This window comes from Trichophyton verrucosum, assembly GCF_000151505.1.
Source record: "Trichophyton verrucosum HKI 0517 chromosome Unknown contig00351_1.f1.exp, whole genome shotgun sequence".
NCBI lineage: Eukaryota > Fungi > Ascomycota > Eurotiomycetes > Onygenales > Arthrodermataceae > Trichophyton > Trichophyton verrucosum.
In genome coordinates this window covers 106,791-126,934 of record NW_003315411.1, presented here as the reverse complement: position 1 = coordinate 126,934, position 20,144 = coordinate 106,791, and the positions used below count along the sequence as shown (strand labels likewise).

Genomic DNA, 20,144 nt, shown 5'->3' with positions numbered 1-20,144 from the left:
CCCGGAAACCTTCCTGAAGACAACCCGGGGTTGTCAGCTCGATCAGTCCGTATCCCAGCCCACGCCACTCCCGCTCCCCGTGCTAGGGCAGTTGTTTGGAATGCACACTGAAGCGAGGAGGCTACAGATAGTTTCCTCAAATAGGATCCCATTACGACGCCCTTAATTTTGCAAGGCAGTCAGCCCAGGCGGGAGGGTAATGCCGGCGGGGAGCACAGGTATTAAGCGGAAGGCTTGAAGACAACCCCGTAATACTGGAGACCTGTGGCGTATCTAAGACCGTCTGCTTGATGGTATCAGCACTAGGGAGAAGGAAGCTGCATAACGAGCTTGGGGATGAGGATGCTGGGGGTGGCTTTGGCGGGTTCTGGCCGCATCCAACCCTGGTCTATGTTTTTGCACCCCACGTCTCCCATAAGCTGACGATGTGACGGGACCAGCTATAGGCTGTTTCTGCGTTTGTACTTTATAAAAGGATAAGAAGTGTAGGTTGGAATTGACATACACTCTATCTTAAATGAAGATAGGTCAAGAGGGCCATGCTACCTGAAGGCCCCATGACGCCACGGCGGTTCTTGAATTATGTGCTGAATATGCCTTGTCACTCCGAGGTATCAATATGATCCAACAATTTCCTCACTATCGTCTCATTGTCATGGCTATCAACATCTTGTATCATTTGATGCTGCTTTTGACGTCCTTTCTGAGGTTTTGGGGATGTTTGATATCTGGCAAGCTTAGTCATCAGTCAAGCCTTTAGAGACTATCCTCAACACTACTAGAAAGAGAAATACTTAGTAGAGAATACTCCGTAGAGGTGCAAAAAAGGCCATTTATGCTACCCAGACAGTTAAACGCTCACAACCTTGTCAACATCGAACCCTCCAGCTTGCTTAAAGTAGTATCCCCGCTGGTTGCTCACCACCCGCTTCCCCTGACCTTCCCCTACTCCCACCACGAAGTCAAAATTGAAATGCGTGTGTCCCAACGCCCATAATCGCACGCTCAGGTTTTTCCAACACTCCTCACTACTCAAATCTGTCGCAAACCCGGAACTAATCGCACTTCCAATATGCGCTGGATCGACAGCCCTCTCATCCCGCATAATCGGACTGTGATGTGTAAATATGACAATCTTCCTCTGTGGCTCGGACGCAGATATAGCAGCAACCTGCTCATTCAGCCACGCCAGGTCCGCGGCATGAGTGGCATTGTGACCTTTGACGGTCCAGTCGTCGATCATGTAAAAGTCGTTGAGGCCGAAGCTCACTCTCTCTTCGTGCTCGGGGGGAATGTGCGAGTAGAGAGTGCATCCAAGAACCGTGATAGTATTGGGCATATCGTAGCGCGTGCGGTCTAGAAAGACGAATGTTCCTAGGCCCGAAGTTGGATCTAGATTTGCCTTTTCGCGAGTTTCGCGTTCAAACGCGTTGATTTTGCGCCTGGCTTCGTCCCAGCTGCAGTGGTATGGTTCATGGTTGCCCATCAAGAAAAAGACGGTGCGGAAATTACGTAGCTGTGCTTCGATGAACGGGAAGAAGCCCTTGTCGCGCACATTACCGATGTCTCCCAGGAGCGCGAGATGGGGTGCTTTGGGAGGAACGTCAAAGATGTCGTAAGCCGAAGGAGACTCGAGATGGAGATCAGAGAGGATTTGGAAGGATGCCATGGCTAGAGCTGCTGGGCCTTTCACATCGAGATTTAATCACTGATCTTGATTTCTGGTGTTGGGTTGTGGTGCGTTGTGATGCTGAGTTGTTGGTAGATGTTGGCGGCTAAAGAGCAACACTGCCTCCTGACCCAGAGCAACCCCATAGTATTTCTACTACTGCGACACCAAAACCATTACACATAGATGCAATAATACGTTACGTTCATTAATAGCATGGCTCTCCATGCACCAACGCCCCAAGAGGTAAAAAAAAAAAAAAGGAAACCACTCAAATTAGACAGAGGCAATGAGTTTCTCCCTCGCTGTCACAAATCCAGCAGTACTATTTTCCAAAAAGCCATTAATCATAAAGTCTCTGAACACCGGTTGAAGCAAGTCAAGGTTGAGGTACCCGCGTGAATGGACGTATTGTACGAGATACGATGCCCAGCTCATGTAGTGGAGGTCATAGCAGCATCCTGGATTATCCTCAATGCCTCGAGCAAGGTGTGCGTAGTTGACGAGGCAGACTTCCAGGAAGCAGGAAAATGAAGGCACACGCACGGAGCTGTACTCTGGAGCAAACACACCCTTGCCATAGCCTATTATTGGCCCAGGAAGGCAACCAAGATCCGACGCGGAGATGATTTTGTCTCCGGCACCTGGGATACTGGGAATGTTTGGAAGAACTTCGGACAGCGGGTATAGATAGATATGCGTGTCTTCTGTGTCCAAGTGGAAATGGTTGATGGGAGGAGGACGGGATCGAACTGTAACAATGATACAGTTCTGGTCCGTGCAGGAGACTAAACCAGCAGCGCTGTTAAGGAGCTTTCGCGCTTGGGGTATCTTATCATCAGGTACTGCAAACGAAGCATCCTGCAAAATGTCAGTGCCACGGTTCCCCAACGAAGTTGCGGCAGGCCACTCATCACGTACATTGCTTAGCGACGGAATTCCATAGACAGTGAGAAGGTAGTTTCCCAATAGAACGTTTGGGACTCCGCTGGAATCCAGGAGACACGAAACAGCATGTATCAAGGGCTCGCCAAGTGGGAGAGAGCGGATATGGTTACCAGGCTGTACAGCGTTGGCTGCTGCTAAATGTGACATGTTTGAACAAACCAAAGGGTCAGCAGTACTTGTATGTAGTTTGCCAAAGGAACAAGAGACGAAAAGAGCAGAAAGAAGATGTGGTCAATGTCGTGTCCTGGGTGTGATGGTTGCTGTGATGATGTTTGTTTGGACAGCGCCCAGGGAGGGGGTAGACTACGGAGTACCACAAAGGCAAGACTTCCAGTGCCAAATAATCAGGGAGTATGCAATATCTCGGGCGCGCAAAGCCCAGGCTGCCCCTTTTTAGTTCCAAATTTCCTGTCAGCGGGTTGTCACCTCAAACCTGAGGAATCCGGTATAAGTATGGAAGTTGTATAGCAACGGTCAGGGCCATCATCTCCAAACTTTCCGCCTCCACTACCATTCCATCCGTCACCAATACCGGGGACGAGAAAATCAATTGCCAACCCTCGGGTATCCTTGGGATGACCGTGCGGCTGCCCTTAAACACTTACGAACCATTCTCCAGCCCTTCCAGCGGGACTGCAGCACCGTGTTCTAATCCCAGCTGAATCTCCTCTTGGAATACAGAAACTTTATCACAACAACTCAACCCAAAACCTACCAGACTTGACCCCTTCATCACAGTTGCTTGATTTTGTGTTATAGAACGATGATTTGACAAATTGATATTCAGGATTATCAGCGAACGAAAATGAAGACTTGCTTACTAAGACGTCGAAGGAGCGATATGGCGCTAAACCCGATTTAGGTAGCGCAAAACCCTGTGGGGCAACCAACCCCCGAAGACATGGGTCTCTAGATTAGGTAAGTCACCTAAGTAGAAAAATGTAAGCACACGAAGGAACCAACAAGAGAGATCCCGCAGAACAGTCAGAACTGCTTTTGCCGAACAGTTAAGGACATACTCCTTAGATACATACTAACCAGCATACACGCAGCAATAACGACATGGCAGAGATCCAACTTCCTCCGCCGCTTCCACGGCCGTTTACCTACTGTGACCCCGCGAGTGTACCTATCTTGCTTGCCCAAGGCGCAGAAGCCCGACTATATAAAACTCATTTTCTGCATCCTTCTATCCCTGCAGCATTAAAAGTGCGCCCGTTGAAGCCATATCGTCACCCGATACTCGACCGCCGATTAACTCGCCAGCGAATTTTACAGGAAGCGAGATGCATGGCCAAACTGGCTAGAGAAGGAGCCCCAGTACCTGGCATTTTGGCAGCGGACTGGGGGAACAATCCCGAGCCAGACACTGAAAGTAAAGAAGGGAATAGTGCAAATAATGGTGGCTGGCTGCTTATGGAATGGATTGATGGGGATGTAGTCAGACAAGTCGTGGACAGCTGGGAGAAATGGATAAAGTCCAGCAGCGCGCTAGACGAGCGAGGAACAGCTGACACGGATGTTAGCGTCTGTGCTGAGGCAGTGAAGGAAAGTGAAAAGAAGATATGCACCCTTCTCCGAAAGATCGGAAGTGCCGTCGGGCTGCTGCATAAGACTGGAATCATACATGGCGATTTGACGACGAGTAATCTCATGTTACGGCCACCAGCTAGCGGTGTGTCAGCTGAGACGGCTCCTCGCGAAACGGATACCAAGCATCTAGAACCAGGGAACAAATTGCCCTCCTTGGATGGAGAGATAGTTCTCATTGACTTTGGGCTTGCCAGTCAGAGCGTCCAGGATGAAGATAGAGCCGTGGATTTGTACGTTCTGGAGCGAGCGTTTGCCAGTTCCCACCCCAGAACTGAGGGGTTATTCCAAGAGGTCCTTGATGGATATGGAGAGAGCTTCAAAGCCGCCAAGTCGGTCTTGAAAAGACTAGAGGAAGTACGGCTGAGAGGGCGAAAGAGGAGCATGATCGGATAAGTATTGTCATTTACAGGGAACGCGGATACAGCTCAGCGTTTACAGTTTCTGAACGAAATCCAAGCCATGATATGCAACAGCAAAGTATTCACATACTGGTATCGTACACAGCGGGTATTCTGCAGAATTATTGTCTATATTTGTGCTGAAGTACTTGGAAACGCTCACGCTTACATCAAGGGTAACCGGGGGAAAAAAAAAAATGACAGGGAAACATATATAGAGAATAACCAGCCCACAAGGTTTCTTGATCAAGGCCCGACATCTGCAAGGGCAAAATATCCCTTGTTCTCAATCACACCTCTGTCTTTGACCACAGCGGTATACTTGATGACCCACTGGGGATCGACATCACCTTTTATACCACCATCGTCGGCGCCAGCTGTGGCAGCAAGTATACCGGCACCCTTTTCGGTGCGAGATAGCAGGTCTCGAGTTGTGCCCCGGGGAAGGATATCCGTGCAGTCATTGTGTGTAAGGAGCTCGATGTTCTCTTGTTTTGCATAAAGGATCAACGATTTCGGAACGACGCAGCAATCCTTGACGTTGATCTGGTCGACACTGGGCCGAATCTTTGTTTGTGCCAGGAGCTTCGCGAGGCGTGAACTGTCAAATTCAGCTATGCCGAGTTGAGCTATTATCCCTTGCTCATGCATGGCCTCCAAGGCCCGCCATGTCTTGACAATGTTGTCTAGTTCCGACCCGTTCTCTTCGCCGTTTGACAGCTCTTCTTCGCCCTCATCATCCGCATCAAATGTGACCTCTGGAAACGAAACGATCAACAGATCTATGCAGCTTATATGCAGCTCCTTGAGGACCAGATCGATTGATTCCCGCGCATGTTGACATCTCCGCTGCGCTGGTACTCCCGGAAGATAAAAAAGCTTCACGGTGACATCGTACTGCGAACGATCTTCAGACAGGCCAGACATTGAAAAGTCTAGGGAGGGAACATATAGCGTGTCGCCATCTCTGGAAGTCCAGGTAGTATAGTCACTATATGAGAGCTTCTGGGGCGGCGAATGTGTCTCTTCGCATGGCGAGTTGGTGTGTGAGGGTTCGATCTCTTGCGCGGAGACGAAGTTATATCGTAGCGAGTTCAGAAATTCCACATTGGACTTCTCTGTCGCCGGTCTTCTGAGGACAGACGGTCCACTGCTGACGATGTTTCTATCCGCAAGGGTCAGTACTGATTTTCGCGCGCATTACGGCTGTGCAGACTTACCCGGTAGAGAGTATCAACCTCATCTTTGCTGGTGTATCACTGTCAGTCCTGCCTTGAGTGTGTTCTCCAGCTACGAAGGTCGCAAGGTGCACTCTTCTATATAAACAGCCAGCACCAGACAAACAACATCCCGGCTCGAAGGGAACTCGAACACCGTGGAAACAGAATCCTTCCCTTGCATTTGTAATGCGGGATGTCATTTTCCCCTTTGGTGGGGGGAGCCTCGGAAGTTTTACGGACGGCTTTTTGCAGGCTTAGTCAGGATATTTTTAACTATCGGTGGCATAGAATAGAAGATGGAAGGAAGACGCATAGGAGCATAGGATGGTGAGGATACACCATGGAGTCAAGGTGAGGAGGATGGATATAGAAGCCCATTGACGGTGTCAATTTTCGTCCTTACTATAATGTGCATGGAGTGCATCTGTGTGTAGCTACTACTCCGTACTCTACCATGCAGCACAATACTCAGTTCTCTCAGGCCGTCAGCCGGCATCAACAACCAGATGCCATCTACCAGTGCTCCTCTCTTTTTTATCGACTAGAATAGTATACAGAGCGGCCGTAATAGCCAATATCAATGCTCGTCTTTGCCGGCGCTTCTGATCGCGCGGCTCTTTGCGTCTTGGCGTCAAAGTGACCCTCCAAACATTTTTCATAGGCAAAGAAAATAACACAAAACTTGTCGACATTCTTCTCCTCCCCACGTCGAACGACCGCAGAAATAAAGCAACATAATGGCGATCAAGTAAGTCTCACTGCCTGGCTAGCTGGCGATGGAATAGACTGACTGACTCTCATCTCCAGCTATTTAATTCTGCTCTCTCGTCAGGGCAAGGTGGTCAGTACACCAGCTACCCACGCTCGTCACCCACCTTGAAGCAAAACCTCCCTCCCGTCCCTTTTTCGTTCCCACAAGCAGCTCTCCCCCTTTGGACAGACAACAACCTCGTTATCATACGGAGGACGTCTTTCATCTTAGATACTTTTTCTGACCGTATTGTGGTTCATGTAGCGTCTGGCAAAATGGTTTACGACGCTTTCGCCAAAGGATAAGGCGAAGATCATCAAAGATGTCACCCAGCTGGTCCTCTCACGACGGACGCGGATGTGCAATTTTCTTGAATACAAGGGTGAGTTTGGCCTTATACCTTGCTCTTTTCTGCTGCAGCATACGCCTGTATGAAGTTGTTCATGTACCATGCGGCTAACAAAGTGCGGTGTCTCCTAGATTCGAAAGTGGTGTACCGCCGATATGCCTCCCTCTTCTTCATCGCCGGCTGCTCGTCCACCGACAATGAGCTGATAACCCTAGAGATCGTCCACCGATATGTCGAGCAGATGGACAAGTACTATGGCAATGTCTGCGAGCTGGACATTATTTTCAACTTCCAAAAGGCCTACTTTATCCTCGACGAGCTCCTGCTGGCGGGAGAGATGCAGGAGAGTAGCAAGAAGAACGTGCTGCGGTGCATCAGTCAGCAGGACAGCCTAGAAGACATGGAGGTAAGCGGGAATTTTTCTAATTCTCCATTCCTGGGGGTTGAATGAGCACTCTAAGCAGCCGCCAAAGAGATTCTCGCTCCTCCTGCCAGCCTCTGTCTTGCTTGCGTTGTTTTCGTTGCTAACCCCTTGCTCTTCCTTTCTGCTTTTCAGGTTGAACAGGATATCATCACGAAAATCATGTAGCGGCCGTCGGCACACCTTGATTCGTGTTCTCATTGCTTGCTTGTATCTTGTTTAGGGCCACAGTTTATACCCGGCGTTTCTCGGACAGTGTATATACGACATGACTAATTTGACTCTTTCATCAACAAATAGGACGAGGACGACAGAGTCAAGGCGATGAATTCCCTGGGACTCTGAGGTCTGCCGTCTCCTTACTTCTTCAGCATCGTCTCTACCTGGCCGCTTCCAGCGAACCCCTTCTCAGGCTAACCATCATCGTCATCATGCTGTCCACGCTCCAGCAGCCCCAGCATCACTGCATAACAGCCAGCACCTGCATCTGCACCACCGTCCATTCCTCGACATCCTCCCCTCTCTGCTCGTCGTCCCTTCGTCTCCCGGCCTTCCTTGCTGCCATAATCGCGTGAAACAATCGCTCGACGTCACTGGTCAGACATCCTCACGTGACTGGGGCGTTGCTCCCATATTCCCAACTTCTGGGCTTCCTTCTCGTCCTTCCCGGCGCGCTGCTCGCTCCCCTCTCTTCCTCTTCCTCTCCCTTCTCTCTGTCGCTTTTTGCGCTTCGCTCATCTTCACTGCCCAATCTATAGTCACTGCTACTCATTTACTTTTACTTTGTGTGTATTGCCGTTGCCATGACTCCCCTTTCTTGCTAGACGGCCTCGTCGTCTGGCGTAGTCGATCCGTATGCGTTGTCCTTGCAGCCAGCCTGGATAACTCGTACCGCTGTTTGACTTGCTTCAGCAAGAGCAACACTAAGAAGAAGAAGAACCACCACGTCCGCTGAGGCGGTAACCTGCGTGACAGCAGTGCCTCAGTCAAGAGAGATCCCGACCCCAGAAACGCTTGTTTTGCTCGCTCCGTATCACCGCTATCGACACATCCTTGCGATAAGAGCTCCAACAACATATCAACACAACCACGTACACTCAAGACACACGAATCTGGGAAATATAAACACGCATATCCTGTTGGTCAATACCTGACACCATGAAGGTCTGGCACTGAACATCTGTTGTTCGACAACGACACAGAACCCTCTTCGGTAGCTTGCTGACACTCACGGCGTCTAGTTCCTCCCTTTGAGCGAGTTTGACGATGTGACCAGGGCGCTGAACTTTGACACACCCGATTGTATGGTCGTGGGCGGCTGTGATCTTTACACAACGAAGGCCGCAAGTGGTGATAAGAAGCTGTACAAGAACATCGAGACCTCCTTGGAAACGCAGTATGAATCGCTTTTACGGCTCTCCGCCTCGCTCTCACCACCAAATGCGTCTTCCGCGGCCATGTCGCTCAATCTCTCACGTTCTAGCCCGTTTGGACCCTTGAGTGAGCATTCCAGCCGCAGAACGTACGCTTATCTTATCGCTACACTTAACGCAAGTCACCCCGACTATGACTTTTCTCATGTCCTGCGACCTTCTGACTTCCGCCGGGAGAAGAACTTACGGAGAGTCATGGATACTATTGATACTACCCTGTTTAATCTCCGCCCGCAGTTGGCTCGTGATGTCACACCACCTACCCCAACCTCATCCTCTCCGCACATGTCGGCAACGACCCATTCATGGGGTCCTAGAATGTGGAGGATCATTGATAATCAAATGTCCCTCAAGGAGTGCAGTATATACTGCTATAGCCCGGACGAGGACCCATACGACGGCGAAGAGGGCACCATATGGAGCCTCAACTATTTCTTCTTCAACAAAGTTAGGAAGCGTGTTTGCTACATCTACTTGCGTGGCATCAGCGTTCTCAGCCAGCTACCGGCCGATGGAACAGCCACTCCAGTCCCAGGCAAGCGGAATGTCGAGGATGATGGCTACGTCTCCCATGATACGGGTGCCAGAAAGCGCGCCAAGTACTGGTTCGGTGATGGCGCAAACGATGAGATGGATGAATTCAGCGCCGACGAAGAAGAAAGACAGCCATCTCAGCCCGCCCGCCCAGTTGTGGACGAATATGACAACTATATTCTTAGCGATGATGATCTACGCTCGCAGTCCGGTAGTAAGCCTACCGTCCGTGCTCTGAGTGAAGAAATTGCCGACTCTATGGAAGTGTAACTGCAACACCTCCTATTTCCAGAATTACCCAAGTTCAACCTTGATTGGAACTTGTTTTTACCCATTTGATATTCCGTGTTATTGATTGACTCCTTATTATCCTTCCGCAATAATGCATGCTCGTGACGATTTTTATATCAACGCCATTTGATGACTGGGTTGGTTATCTATGCACTGATCTCTGTCAAAGTACCCAGTGCTAAGGCAACTAGCCATCTGAGTGTCCGATTGAAACTCAGCTTACTAGTCACGCTGGCACCGTTTTACTCCTCTCTGTTCTTCATCATGCCCTCTTTTTCGTAATTCATTTAATGATGTGATTGTTCGATCGGTTGTTATTTGTGATCGAGATTCTTTTTGGTTTGCCCTTTATCCTTATGTGTCTTTTGCTGGCTATTAGGCGTGGAGTTTATGGAATACCATGCCTTCGGCAAGTAGACATAACTAGCTGCTTATACTTGTTACTCAACACTGTCAACTATCAGAAATACTATGATGCCTTCTACATGCACTTCGGGAGCCGAGCGTTGTTGGTGTTCGATCCGAAAACTTCCCAATGGATGAAACCGGAGTTGATTAATCTGTAATCATGTGATTGTCACATGATGTGGCTGCTTTCCAATTACGTAAGAATATTTTAACCAATTACTGGGTAGCATGTAGCATCGTCCAACATCGGTTTGATAAGAACAAGGTAAACACCTTCAGAGCTTCAATATACCTTGCTGGTTTTAATAGTATCACTCCCAAACGGCATCACCTGCCTTCGGACACAATGGCGGACACGGACGACAAAGATCGTGCTGAGAAGCTTGCCGCTGCCAAGAAAAGGGTGTGTTCATAGTTCTAATCCCAATGCGCACGCGCCAGCTCCATTGATATAGGACTGACCATCACTTGGTTTTAATTTAGGTAGCGCAAATGCAAAAGCAAAAGGGAAAGAAGGGAAAGAAAGGGGAATCCAGTAAACAAGCTGCTGCTTCAGCGGAAGCGGGAGACAAAGGACCCTCTCCAGACTCCAAACCGGAGGAACCAGACACCGAAAAGCAAGCTGAGACGGAGACTCCAAAGGATGCTGAAAAAGATAATACCGAAGAAGCAGTTACGGAAACACCAGTTACTACTGAAGATCAAGTGGATGAATCTAATAACAAGGAAGACAAAGGCGGGGAATCTTTGCCCAAAACCCGATCCCATGGCCGCCAACCCTCGATATCCGTTCAATCCAAGCTCCGCTCTTCGTCCTTTCGCCAGGATTCGAAAGTTCCAGTGGTCAGCCCGGGCTCATCGGGCGTTAAATCCCCCACACTACCTCTGAGCCCTGATGGCAGCACAGCGCCAGAAGTGTTTAGAAAACAAGCTATAAGGCTGGAAGAACTAGAGAAGGAAAACAAGAGGTTGGAAAAAGAAGTGGAAGCGACAAATGCAAAGTGGAAGAAGTCTGAGGAAGAACTTGATGATTTACGTGAATCCAGTGCTGAAACCGTTGAGTTGAAGGAGAAGCTTGCAAAGGCGGAGAAACAAGCAGAGGAAGTAGAAAGTCTTGTCGGTAGCAAGTATATTCCTATTTTGTGGAGTGTCTGCTAACTTCGGTCATAGAAAGCGGAAATTAGTGCTTTGCAACGGCAGAACTCTCATTTTCATACCCGCACGCATAGACCATCAAACAGTGCCGCTGTATCAGGCAGTCCAGATTCGCCATCTGAGTTGCAAAGTCAACTAGACGCGAAGTCAGCGACTATTGAAAACATGGAGATGGAGATATCCAACCTCAGAGCACAACTGAACTCACAATCCACCAGCTCCTCAGCCCACCAGGAACAAATCTCAGCTTTGGAAGAGAAGCTATCACGCAGTGAAAGCGCACTAGAGAAGACACAGAGAGAGCTTGCCGATGCCAAACAAGCTGTAAGCCGAGCAGCAGAAAAGGCAGTTAAAGAAGGGGTGGACAAAACATCCACTGAAACCCTCATTAAGAGCCTAGAACGCCAGATCAAGGAAACTGAGGAAGCTAAAGCTGAAGCGGATAAAAAGGCAGATCTACTTGAGAAGAAACTGCAAGCCTTAAGCAACCTGCATAAGGAGTCCGAAAGTCGACATCAAACCCGTATGAAGGAACGGGATAAATTCGAGAAGGATGTGGCTATGCTCACGAAAAAGATAACAACAACCGAAAATGAAAACCTAAGGCTCAAGGAAGAAAGAGACCGACTAAAGAAACGTGAGGCATCGGGAGTTGGGGCTGATGAAGGTCTAGATGAGTTAGAAGACGAGGAAAGACAGCGACTTGAACGGAAAGTTCGGGATCTGGAGGGAGAAATTTTTGATCTTCGACGAGGCATTTGGAAAGAACGCAAACGTGAACTCTCTTCTCAGAATGATGGTGAAGGTCCCTCGGCAGATAGGAAATCCTTTTCAGGCACATTTGATGATGTCGATCTCACAGGCGGTGCGCCAGGGGGTCACAGCTACGCTGGTCGTCGCAGCATCAGCCACAGGCCACAGCAACACTCATCCTTTGCAACAGTATTGCAAAGTGGCATTGCGGCGTTCACTGGTGCTCAAGATCATGATAGAGGACATAAGAGCTTCGATTACGGTTCCCATACAGATCCAAATGAGGAATTTTTAGATGACGATGCGTTTGATGAAGATGCATTTGCTCGTGCCCAAGAAGAGGAAGAAGCTAAAAAACGTGTGGAATGGGCCCGAGAGATAAAAGCAAAGCTGAAGAATTGGAAAGGATGGAGGCTAGATTTGGTTGAGTGCCGATATGGAGCGCAAGGGGTAGGAATAGGGTTAGGTGAAATTTTTGAAGCGTAATCGTTTTATACATAACAACTGACGGACCCTAAAGACACCTATTGGGCTGATTTGTATGTTTTGGATACATGGCTGGCCCAGTTCTTAACACAACTTGTTTACATATTCCAAAACTAGGCATTCATCCGTCAACCAACTAATCCGCCGCCTATAAAATCCACATCGACTTCATTCCTCATATATCTATGACTATGGCGGGACTGCTTTCCCCTTCTTTGCAACCCAGAATTGAGCTTTGTAGGCATTCTTAGATAAAGATCGATCACTCAGGCCATAAGGCACTTCCTTGCTCCTGATTTTCCTCCCGTCAAGAGTAGTAGCACCACATTTTGAAGACGTATCAAGGAACTCAAATCCCAGGTGCTCACATACATCAACAATTTCATCTAAAGAAAGTTGCAAGAATGGGGCACTTCCATAAAGGAGCGGACCAAGATTAATCCAAGTGCCTCCCTCATTCAAGGAGTCTTGAATAGTCTCGAAGTAGGACATAAGATTTCTAGCAGTGTCGATGAAAAAGAGTGTTATCACGACGTCGTATTTGGTCTCGGCTGCTGGGAGGCCATAATGCATAGAGTTGAAGTCCCCTTCGATGTGGACGAGAGAACGGTCTAGCGAACCGTTCGCATGGTAAGGAATGGTGTCGGGGAATTGAACGGGTCGAAGGAGGTCTGCAGTGGAAGCCTGATGTGACCACCAGTCAATAAAGGGGAAAAATGTTTCTGAATTTAAGAGCTGCAAGGCCTCGACATAACGGTACGCTATGTTCATATATGAAGACCATTCGTTAGAAGTAACCTCAAATCCTAGAGGAATTAACTGTTAGAACAGAAAGCAGCCAGTTAATTAGTTGGTCGCAAATACCTTCCAATTTCGAGACATCGTGTGCTAACCTGCCTAGTCCAGAACCAGGAATTAGGACGCGAAGAGGTCTATCATCTGAACGGACAGTATAATTTTGCAGGGCTTCCAACACACAGGGGAAGGCCGCGTCCCTTTCGAACAGCCCTTCTGTAGACCAATCCCTCACGAAATGCTTCATGGCTTGAGATGTGCTGGTCTTGTCGGCCACAATGCCATTGAACTCAGCCTCTTGGATGAACTGGTCTAGTTCAGCTCGTTCGACCTCATAAAAATCCAGGGCATGGGCTAGGATTGCCTGGGCGAGGACATCGTTTTCGGTAAACAAGTCTTTAACCTTGTTCAGTTTTGAGGTGTACCCTACAGTAGATTCAATGAACTATTGGAAGTATATCGTTAGACAGTCAGTGTAAAAAGTGGTAGAACGAGACTTACTTTGCGGTGGCGCATGGGGGAGTTCAAATATAAAGTACTCCATCGATCAGCTTCGGCTAAATTTCTATCTTTGTACCGAGCAAAGCCATGCATGGCTGTCAACAGCCGATATCGTGGATGCGATGAGTCCCATTTATTGTTGTTATCCCTCTTCATTCGATCTCTCAGACGAGACTTCTCTTCCAATTGTCGAGTACTAATCGTTTTCCCCTTTAGTTTTTCTCTATTCACACTGGTAGCATTGTAACCACTTGAGTGCTGGTAGTATGCCGGGAGCCCAGCTCGCAGGGGAGCAAGGCGTAGATAGCTTGTTGGAATGTATTGCTTAAGGGAGGAAGTTAGAGCACTGATCCCTGCCAGCTTGTAAATTGCCGGTTTAACATCGCTTCGAAGAGTTGGGTTAGTGATGTCATCAAGAATCGAAACTAGAGCCAAGCCGATTACTATCGATAGGGCGAGAGAGATGAGAGCGTATGGCCGAGTCATTTCGATGATAAGTTCACTAAATATGTTTGGGTATAATGTCGAGGGCAAAAAGGAGGATTAATGACTGCAAGAATCCGAATAGCCTCTGACATTTCCATGGACTCATGTTTGAATTTTCAATGACGGAAGGATCCAAATGAGTTTGGGGTAGCTACGAGGGTTGCTGTGAACCCTGCGAGCAAATTTTTCTATTCAAGGCTATCGCATAAGTGACCGAGGTAGTTAGTTAGCTGAGGAAGATAACTATGGAAAAACAAGATAAGATTAAAAAAAATAGATAAAATTTGCGTCGGTGCTGTCATGCATCTCCACAGTCGGAGAGACCTAAGGGTCCTTTTTGACCCATCTTGAATATAGCTCCAGACACAAAATGAGGACCTTGTGATAACATATCAGTATAGAAGTAGATGGAAAATACAGAGCTGGCAACAGTGTTGAATCGAATAAAATCTCTCCACTGGCTTTAATAGTAGGAGGCATTGCTGTGAGGAGCTTCCGAGAGTTTTATTGGCGACTCCGTTATTAATAATAGTCCTGGATATGAATAGCTTAAAAATTCTTTAAGGAGCTTTCAAGCCATAGAGATAAAGGAATGATGAAAATTTGAGTGTATTTCTCTGCTGACCAGTGTATTGAAGTGGCCCTGAGTACCTTGTAGTATGCCAAGGGAACATTTCCTTTATTTTTTCGCTTCGAGCTTATTCTCTCTGTTCCTCGGGCTTTAAGTACGAAGCGACATCGAATCAAGTCGAATCCATCATAATGAGGTGAGAAAAAAAAAAAGAAAACTTGCTTGTGCAAAGCTTGGACTGCGGAGGTGCTGGTTGGTGGCAGAGAGATCGGGGCCTAAAGGCCCCATAGCGCGGGATCGAAAGGTATTCTCCGAGCGAGAGAGGCCAGTAAAGAAGGACCCGGGGAGCAATAAGTTCGTATAGAGTGCTCAACGTAGGCATTCTGGGACTGGAAGTCCAAATATAAAAAGGCGTCCAGGACCATCATCGTTGGAGCATGCTCTACAGTCACTTGTGCCCTTGATTCGAACACGGACTACACACAATATCTGTCACCATGAAGACCGTTGGATATTTCCTTGTTGCATTTTCTGCACTCAGTGTAGTCTTCGCCGAAGGCACACTTCCACCTTCTCCTACAGCGTCAGTGGGATGTGAGCCGCATGGTGACCATTGGTAAGAACTCAGCTGGACCATTATTAGTTGGAGGACAGTCAAGTATTAACATATCCGTCAGGCACTGTGCGGGCCCAGCCCCTGCGACCTCAGCAGCTGCTACTGCAATCACTTCGCACGCTGAAGGCCATGAGGGAATGGCAACTCCCACCAAGCCTAGCCCAACTGAGTCCGTCGGCTGCGAACCCCACGGAGACCACTGGCATTGCGATGGACCTCGCGTCACTTCATCTGCTGAGCCTCATCCTACCGGATCAAGCACCAAGTCTCTGAAGCCTAGCCCAACAGAGTCCGTTGGCTGCGAACCCCACGGTGACCACTGGCATTGCGATGGACCTCGTGTCACGACATCTACTGCACCTTATGCTACCGGATCAAGCACCAAGACTCTGAAGCCTAGCCCAACAGAGTCCGTCGGCTGTGAGCCCCACGGTGACCACTGGCATTGTGATGGACCACGCACATCAGGTACTGCACCTCCAGCACAGTACACTGGTGCTGCCGGGTATGTTCGTGTTCCTCTCCCTCAGGCTGTGGGTGCAGTGGTTGCAATGGCCGCAGTTGTTGTCTATGCCTAAGCAGCACATAAGTGGTATAATTGGAAGCCTCCTTGGCATGAGGATTACGGCCTCCCCGAGAAAATGCGATGGAAAACGAATCATTCAATGTCAGGCTGATGAGATCTTATGTTTTAAAACTCTTGTTTCACTCAATAATTGTTTCATGTCGTTAACAAGTTCCTCCATGCTTGATAACTGCACGTGACATTAAACTTAGTTACGTAATTAATAGACTGTTGTTTTAAGGTTTATCCCGCCCGTAGTCAATTTTCACTGTTGGACAAACAAATCTTTTCACATCGACCAGACATCGATGTTGGTCAATAAATACATGGGACAGCGTGAAACAGTGGGAAATGAGAGGAGGGATGAAGCAGCTTCCATAATTCGTATATCATGGTGCGACTTTCATGGGCATTGGACGAATTGTACTCCGTACCATATCTCATATTTCCACCATTTCTTGGAAGGTAAGACGATGCTGAGAGCAAGATGTCACGCATTTGAAATATTTTCGATGATATCTGCCGTGACATTGGGCATGCTTAGGAAAGGGCTATGGCTTCCGCGGCATCGTTTGACCTGCACATCAACACCAGCAACCTTGAGTCTTTCAATCATCATTTGCTGCACTTCAGGCAAGATACCCTTATCGTTCTCGCAAACAATGTATGAGGTTGGAAGTTCTCGAAATGCTTCATTGCTGACTGGAGTGGACTGCGCCGAATACGGGTGAGCAACCATTTGTTTCACCCAGTACTCTGCTTCTTCACTCGGCAAGTCGCTGTAAAACATCGGAATTGGATCGGTTGCTGATATGAGGTTCGTTTCTTCCTAACAATTGATCGGAGATATCAGTATATAAATTTCATGGAAAACCAGGAGAGAGTACGAAAAGTGCGCGAGAACGACAAAGAAAAAGCAGTGTCAAAATCAAGTCGACTTGGACTTACGTTGATTTTAACAGTTGGTAACGATTGGCCTTCGAAGATTCCTACCAAACTCTGTCCTTTATGAGGCACAAAGCTTGTCAGGTATATCAGATTCCTTACTCCACCCGCAAATCCTCTTCTGGATCTCTCTGCAATACCAAATTTACAAAGCGCGTCGGTTCCAACTATCCCGCCATACGAATGCATAATGACATCAACTAACTTGCCAGCGTTTGTAAGCTGGGCTGTGAATTGGCGTATGAAGTGGACATCATCTTCGAGTGACTTTGTAGGCGGAACCTGACCATTGCAACTCGGTAAACGCGGGCAATGCGTCTCATAACCTCGTGATTGTAACACTTGGACAAAGGTCTGATAATACGCTGGATGCTGCCATGCGCCATGAATGATGAGGATCACCGGTTTAGTCTTCCCTAGATTGCTGTTTGAGTCTATGGCTGTTGCTTCGGGGGTATCTGTTCCTGTGGAAATGGATTTCGGTTTTACACCGCACCCAAGCCATCTGGTTATCTTATTTCCTAGATATGAAAACATTGCGACCAGTAACTAGTTGGGAAGAAGGGGAGGAGGAATGATCAATGGATAGTTGGATGGGCAAGAGACTAGATTATGTGTGTAACCGCCAATATGAGATTCTGGCTTCCAGAAGAAAGTAAAAAAACCAAGAAAGCAGTGGGATCAGACCCATGTTCTACCGGCTGGAGGCAGGGGTTCTCAATTCAACAGCCAAGGAGGGCGGAAGAAGGAAGGTCACGGCCTAAACATCTCACGATATAGGCATTCATGACAGGGAAAAGACTCGTTACCAGGCAAACCAATCTAGATCAAAGAAGCCGCAGCCACTCAAACAAGGATCACCCGCTCACTTCAGTTATCAAGAGGCAGAGCAACACATTTCCAACAAGAAGTACTGCGTCATCAGCACAGATAACCAAACCATGCTGTGCAGATGGGAGAGCAGAAGAAAACCGTAAAACCGGCGTAACAGATACTGACAATGGGGGATATCTTGCATACATGCTGTCAAAGGCTCCACGTTCTCCAAGAAACCATTTCAAATGCAACCACCAGCCGGGGGTTCATTATTGGTTGCACACCCGTGTAAATGCGACGCGGAAGATATTATGCGTCATTTAGCTCGGAAAGTTTGCTCGCAAGTCTGCCCTTGCATCCGCAAGATATTACAGGACTAGTACATTGACAACTAGTGACTGTGTGGTGCAGCACCTGCATTGATGTTAAAGGAAGCATCTGTCCTCCGCGAGAACTTGGGCTTATCATCACATGCAATTGGTGAATAAATTTAGTGCGCGTGGGCAAGACCGCTCGCGGAACAGGGGCCTCTGACCCGTCCGGGCTGGGGGATGGAGAACTTTGCGGCGCAATGCGTGGCATATCTTTTCTAAGCTTCGTACGCTGCTGCTGGTCAAAGGGAGCGGTCCAGGCTACCCGGAGTTCTCGGGAGTTTTTTTTTCCCCTGAAGTGCGAAAGGGCAGATCCTCCACGGACTCATAATGAAGACTGCTGACTGAACTAGAAGCAGGGTTCTCGGGATAAATAGCTTGGTAGTGAGCTGTTCTTGCGCTAATTCATGGATGTCCCACAACCCCTGAATATTTTTGCTCTGTTGAGAACCGAGACCAAAAAAAGTATAGGTGTAACATCATATTTTCGAAATGCAATCTACCGCCCCAACTCCGAGATATACGATTCATATTTCCAAAAAGAGATGAAAAGCAAAGGGGAGAAAAAAAAAAAAAAAAAAAAAACCTAGGAAACAATTAACAGAGAAAGGAAAAATGGGGAGAAATAGGATCAGTAGAAGACTGGAGATATTCTTGTGCGTCACGATCCAGCCACATGGGCCGGAGACAACCCACTAATCTGTTGCGTGTTTCCCTGTTAATAAGCCATCTGATGCGAGTCTTCTTCTCTTCCTCATGGTTTCCATGGCCCAAGTCCCGATTTGAAACAGCCAGCCACCGGTAACGAGCACACCAGATACGACATTGACTAGCCTGACCATTAGGGCTAATAGGCTATCCCGCTCTTGGCTGACAATCAGGAGAATTGGCTCGATATTATATTTGAAAAATATACCTGGGGTAGCGTCGATGCGTGGTTGTATTGGCTGGGAGTATGAGGTTACCGCATACTGGTTTGTTGAAACGGTCGTTTTGGAATCCTTGGCCGTTATAGTGCTCGCGTCTGGAAGAGATCGACGATTAGGATCAATGTGGCCAGACTTTGTATATATTGTTGGAACAACCGAGAGGTGATATTGGTATTTATAGAAATTTATGGATGTTGAGGAAACCGTCTTATCAAGTGGATTGAGAAGACGGCCATAATGGGGGCCGAATGAGAGCTCGGTGATGAGGTGGGTAAAATTCAGGCCTGGAAACAATTTAGTTAGCTGATCGGTTAAGTTTTTGGCATCTCCGTGAATGCATGTTATAATAGGCTGTAAGAGTGACATACTGTGAGGGTTAGTAGCCCTTCCCCATTCAAAATATCCAAAGCCTCGAGCCGTGATATGTAAGTTTCCTTGCACTTTATTGCCCTCTAAACTTCCAAACACCCTACATGAGTCCACCGCATCGGATTTTTTCAGCTTGGGGGACTTTGGGAACTTCTTCTTTCGGCTTCTCCTTACTTCGCCCAAGACGTGTTCGACATGGAGATCTTCTTCCTGTTCTTCCAACCGGAGAGAATCCTCCTTGTTTAGTGTCTGATACTCAGGGCTTCCTCCACTACGCCGTTGATTCATTTCCCTGTTCCAAGCGGCCCAGCTAGTGGGCTCCTGCGTTAATAAATCTCCAGCCAAAATATGGTCACCAGCCGCATCTTGGATATTTATTCGGACATCATCGCAGGGCATAGCGACGACAGTGTCGATGTTGAGTTGCATCTCCTGTGATACCCCTCTTTCAACACTGAAGTGATGATTTTCATGGCCACGATACCACGTTATGAGCTCGGAGCAGGAGAGGATGGTGCAGATGATAGCTACAAAAATTGTCCACAGCCCGCCACCACGGCTGGTGGAGGTATATGACGGCTTCGTCTTTGCTGTAAGCGGTCGATTAGTATGTAATCTAAATATTAACAGGCATGTTAATTTTGTTAAAACTTACGAAAGGCATCGAATGTCTTTAGTTTAGTTGCAATGCCATCAGGCGCTCCAAAGTTGGCCTCGTCAAGGCCATCATGCGCAAATCCGTTCATTGGATAGCGGCCAATGAGATCGCAT

General features: G+C 48.0%; 11 protein-coding genes across 11 annotated transcripts; 5 read left to right on the top strand and 6 right to left on the bottom strand.

The window, feature by feature from the left end:
- Positions 1-850: 850 nt before the first annotated feature.
- Positions 851-1,669, bottom strand: TRV_04505 (uncharacterized protein; the record flags this gene model as incomplete). Its single annotated transcript, XM_003021385.1, has 1 exon — positions 851-1,669. One exon carries the CDS (start codon positions 1,667-1,669, stop codon positions 851-853), a length of 819 nt encoding a protein of 272 aa, XP_003021431.1.
- Positions 1,670-1,945: 276 nt separating this feature from the next.
- TRV_04504 (uncharacterized protein) lies at positions 1,946-2,764 on the bottom strand (the record flags this gene model as incomplete). The annotated part of the gene is made up of 1 exon (XM_003021384.1): positions 1,946-2,764. The coding sequence occupies one exon, from the start codon at positions 2,762-2,764 to the stop codon at positions 1,946-1,948; it is 819 nt and encodes a 272-aa protein (XP_003021430.1).
- Positions 2,765-3,679: 915 nt separating this feature from the next.
- TRV_04503 (uncharacterized protein) lies at positions 3,680-4,603 on the top strand (the record flags this gene model as incomplete). The annotated part of the gene is made up of 1 exon (XM_003021383.1): positions 3,680-4,603. The coding sequence occupies one exon, from the start codon at positions 3,680-3,682 to the stop codon at positions 4,601-4,603; it is 924 nt and encodes a 307-aa protein (XP_003021429.1).
- Positions 4,604-4,854: 251 nt separating this feature from the next.
- TRV_04502 (uncharacterized protein) lies at positions 4,855-6,028 on the bottom strand (the record flags this gene model as incomplete). The annotated part of the gene is made up of 2 exons (XM_003021382.1): positions 4,855-5,773; positions 5,829-6,028. 2 exons carry the CDS (start codon positions 6,026-6,028, stop codon positions 4,855-4,857), a joined length of 1,119 nt encoding a protein of 372 aa, XP_003021428.1.
- A 994-nt stretch (positions 6,029-7,022) lies between these two features.
- TRV_04501 (AP-2 adaptor complex subunit sigma, putative) lies at positions 7,023-8,304 on the top strand (the record flags this gene model as incomplete). The annotated part of the gene is made up of 3 exons (XM_003021381.1): positions 7,023-7,334; positions 7,518-7,559; positions 7,747-8,304. 3 exons carry the CDS (start codon positions 7,023-7,025, stop codon positions 8,302-8,304), a joined length of 912 nt encoding a protein of 303 aa, XP_003021427.1.
- Positions 8,305-8,653: 349 nt separating this feature from the next.
- TRV_04500 (uncharacterized protein) lies at positions 8,654-9,586 on the top strand (the record flags this gene model as incomplete). The annotated part of the gene is made up of 1 exon (XM_003021380.1): positions 8,654-9,586. One exon carries the CDS (start codon positions 8,654-8,656, stop codon positions 9,584-9,586), a length of 933 nt encoding a protein of 310 aa, XP_003021426.1.
- Positions 9,587-10,361: 775 nt separating this feature from the next.
- TRV_04499 (uncharacterized protein) lies at positions 10,362-12,409 on the top strand (the record flags this gene model as incomplete). The annotated part of the gene is made up of 3 exons (XM_003021379.1): positions 10,362-10,418; positions 10,499-11,142; positions 11,245-12,409. The coding sequence occupies 3 exons, from the start codon at positions 10,362-10,364 to the stop codon at positions 12,407-12,409; spliced, it is 1,866 nt and encodes a 621-aa protein (XP_003021425.1).
- A 189-nt stretch (positions 12,410-12,598) lies between these two features.
- On the bottom strand, positions 12,599-14,191 carry TRV_04498 (uncharacterized protein; the record flags this gene model as incomplete). The annotated part of the gene is made up of 3 exons (XM_003021378.1): positions 12,599-13,215; positions 13,274-13,649; positions 13,706-14,191. 3 exons carry the CDS (start codon positions 14,189-14,191, stop codon positions 12,599-12,601), a joined length of 1,479 nt encoding a protein of 492 aa, XP_003021424.1.
- A 1,068-nt stretch (positions 14,192-15,259) lies between these two features.
- On the top strand, positions 15,260-15,956 carry TRV_04497 (uncharacterized protein; the record flags this gene model as incomplete). Its single annotated transcript, XM_003021377.1, has 2 exons — positions 15,260-15,356; positions 15,475-15,956. 2 exons carry the CDS (start codon positions 15,260-15,262, stop codon positions 15,954-15,956), a joined length of 579 nt encoding a protein of 192 aa, XP_003021423.1.
- A 477-nt stretch (positions 15,957-16,433) lies between these two features.
- Positions 16,434-17,425, bottom strand: TRV_04496 (uncharacterized protein; the record flags this gene model as incomplete). The annotated part of the gene is made up of 2 exons (XM_003021376.1): positions 16,434-16,772; positions 16,892-17,425. 2 exons carry the CDS (start codon positions 17,423-17,425, stop codon positions 16,434-16,436), a joined length of 873 nt encoding a protein of 290 aa, XP_003021422.1.
- Positions 17,426-18,770: 1,345 nt separating this feature from the next.
- On the bottom strand, positions 18,771-20,119 carry TRV_04495 (uncharacterized protein; the record flags this gene model as incomplete). Its single annotated transcript, XM_003021375.1, has 2 exons — positions 18,771-19,963; positions 20,029-20,119. 2 exons carry the CDS (start codon positions 20,117-20,119, stop codon positions 18,771-18,773), a joined length of 1,284 nt encoding a protein of 427 aa, XP_003021421.1.
- Positions 20,120-20,144: the final 25 nt, after the last annotated feature.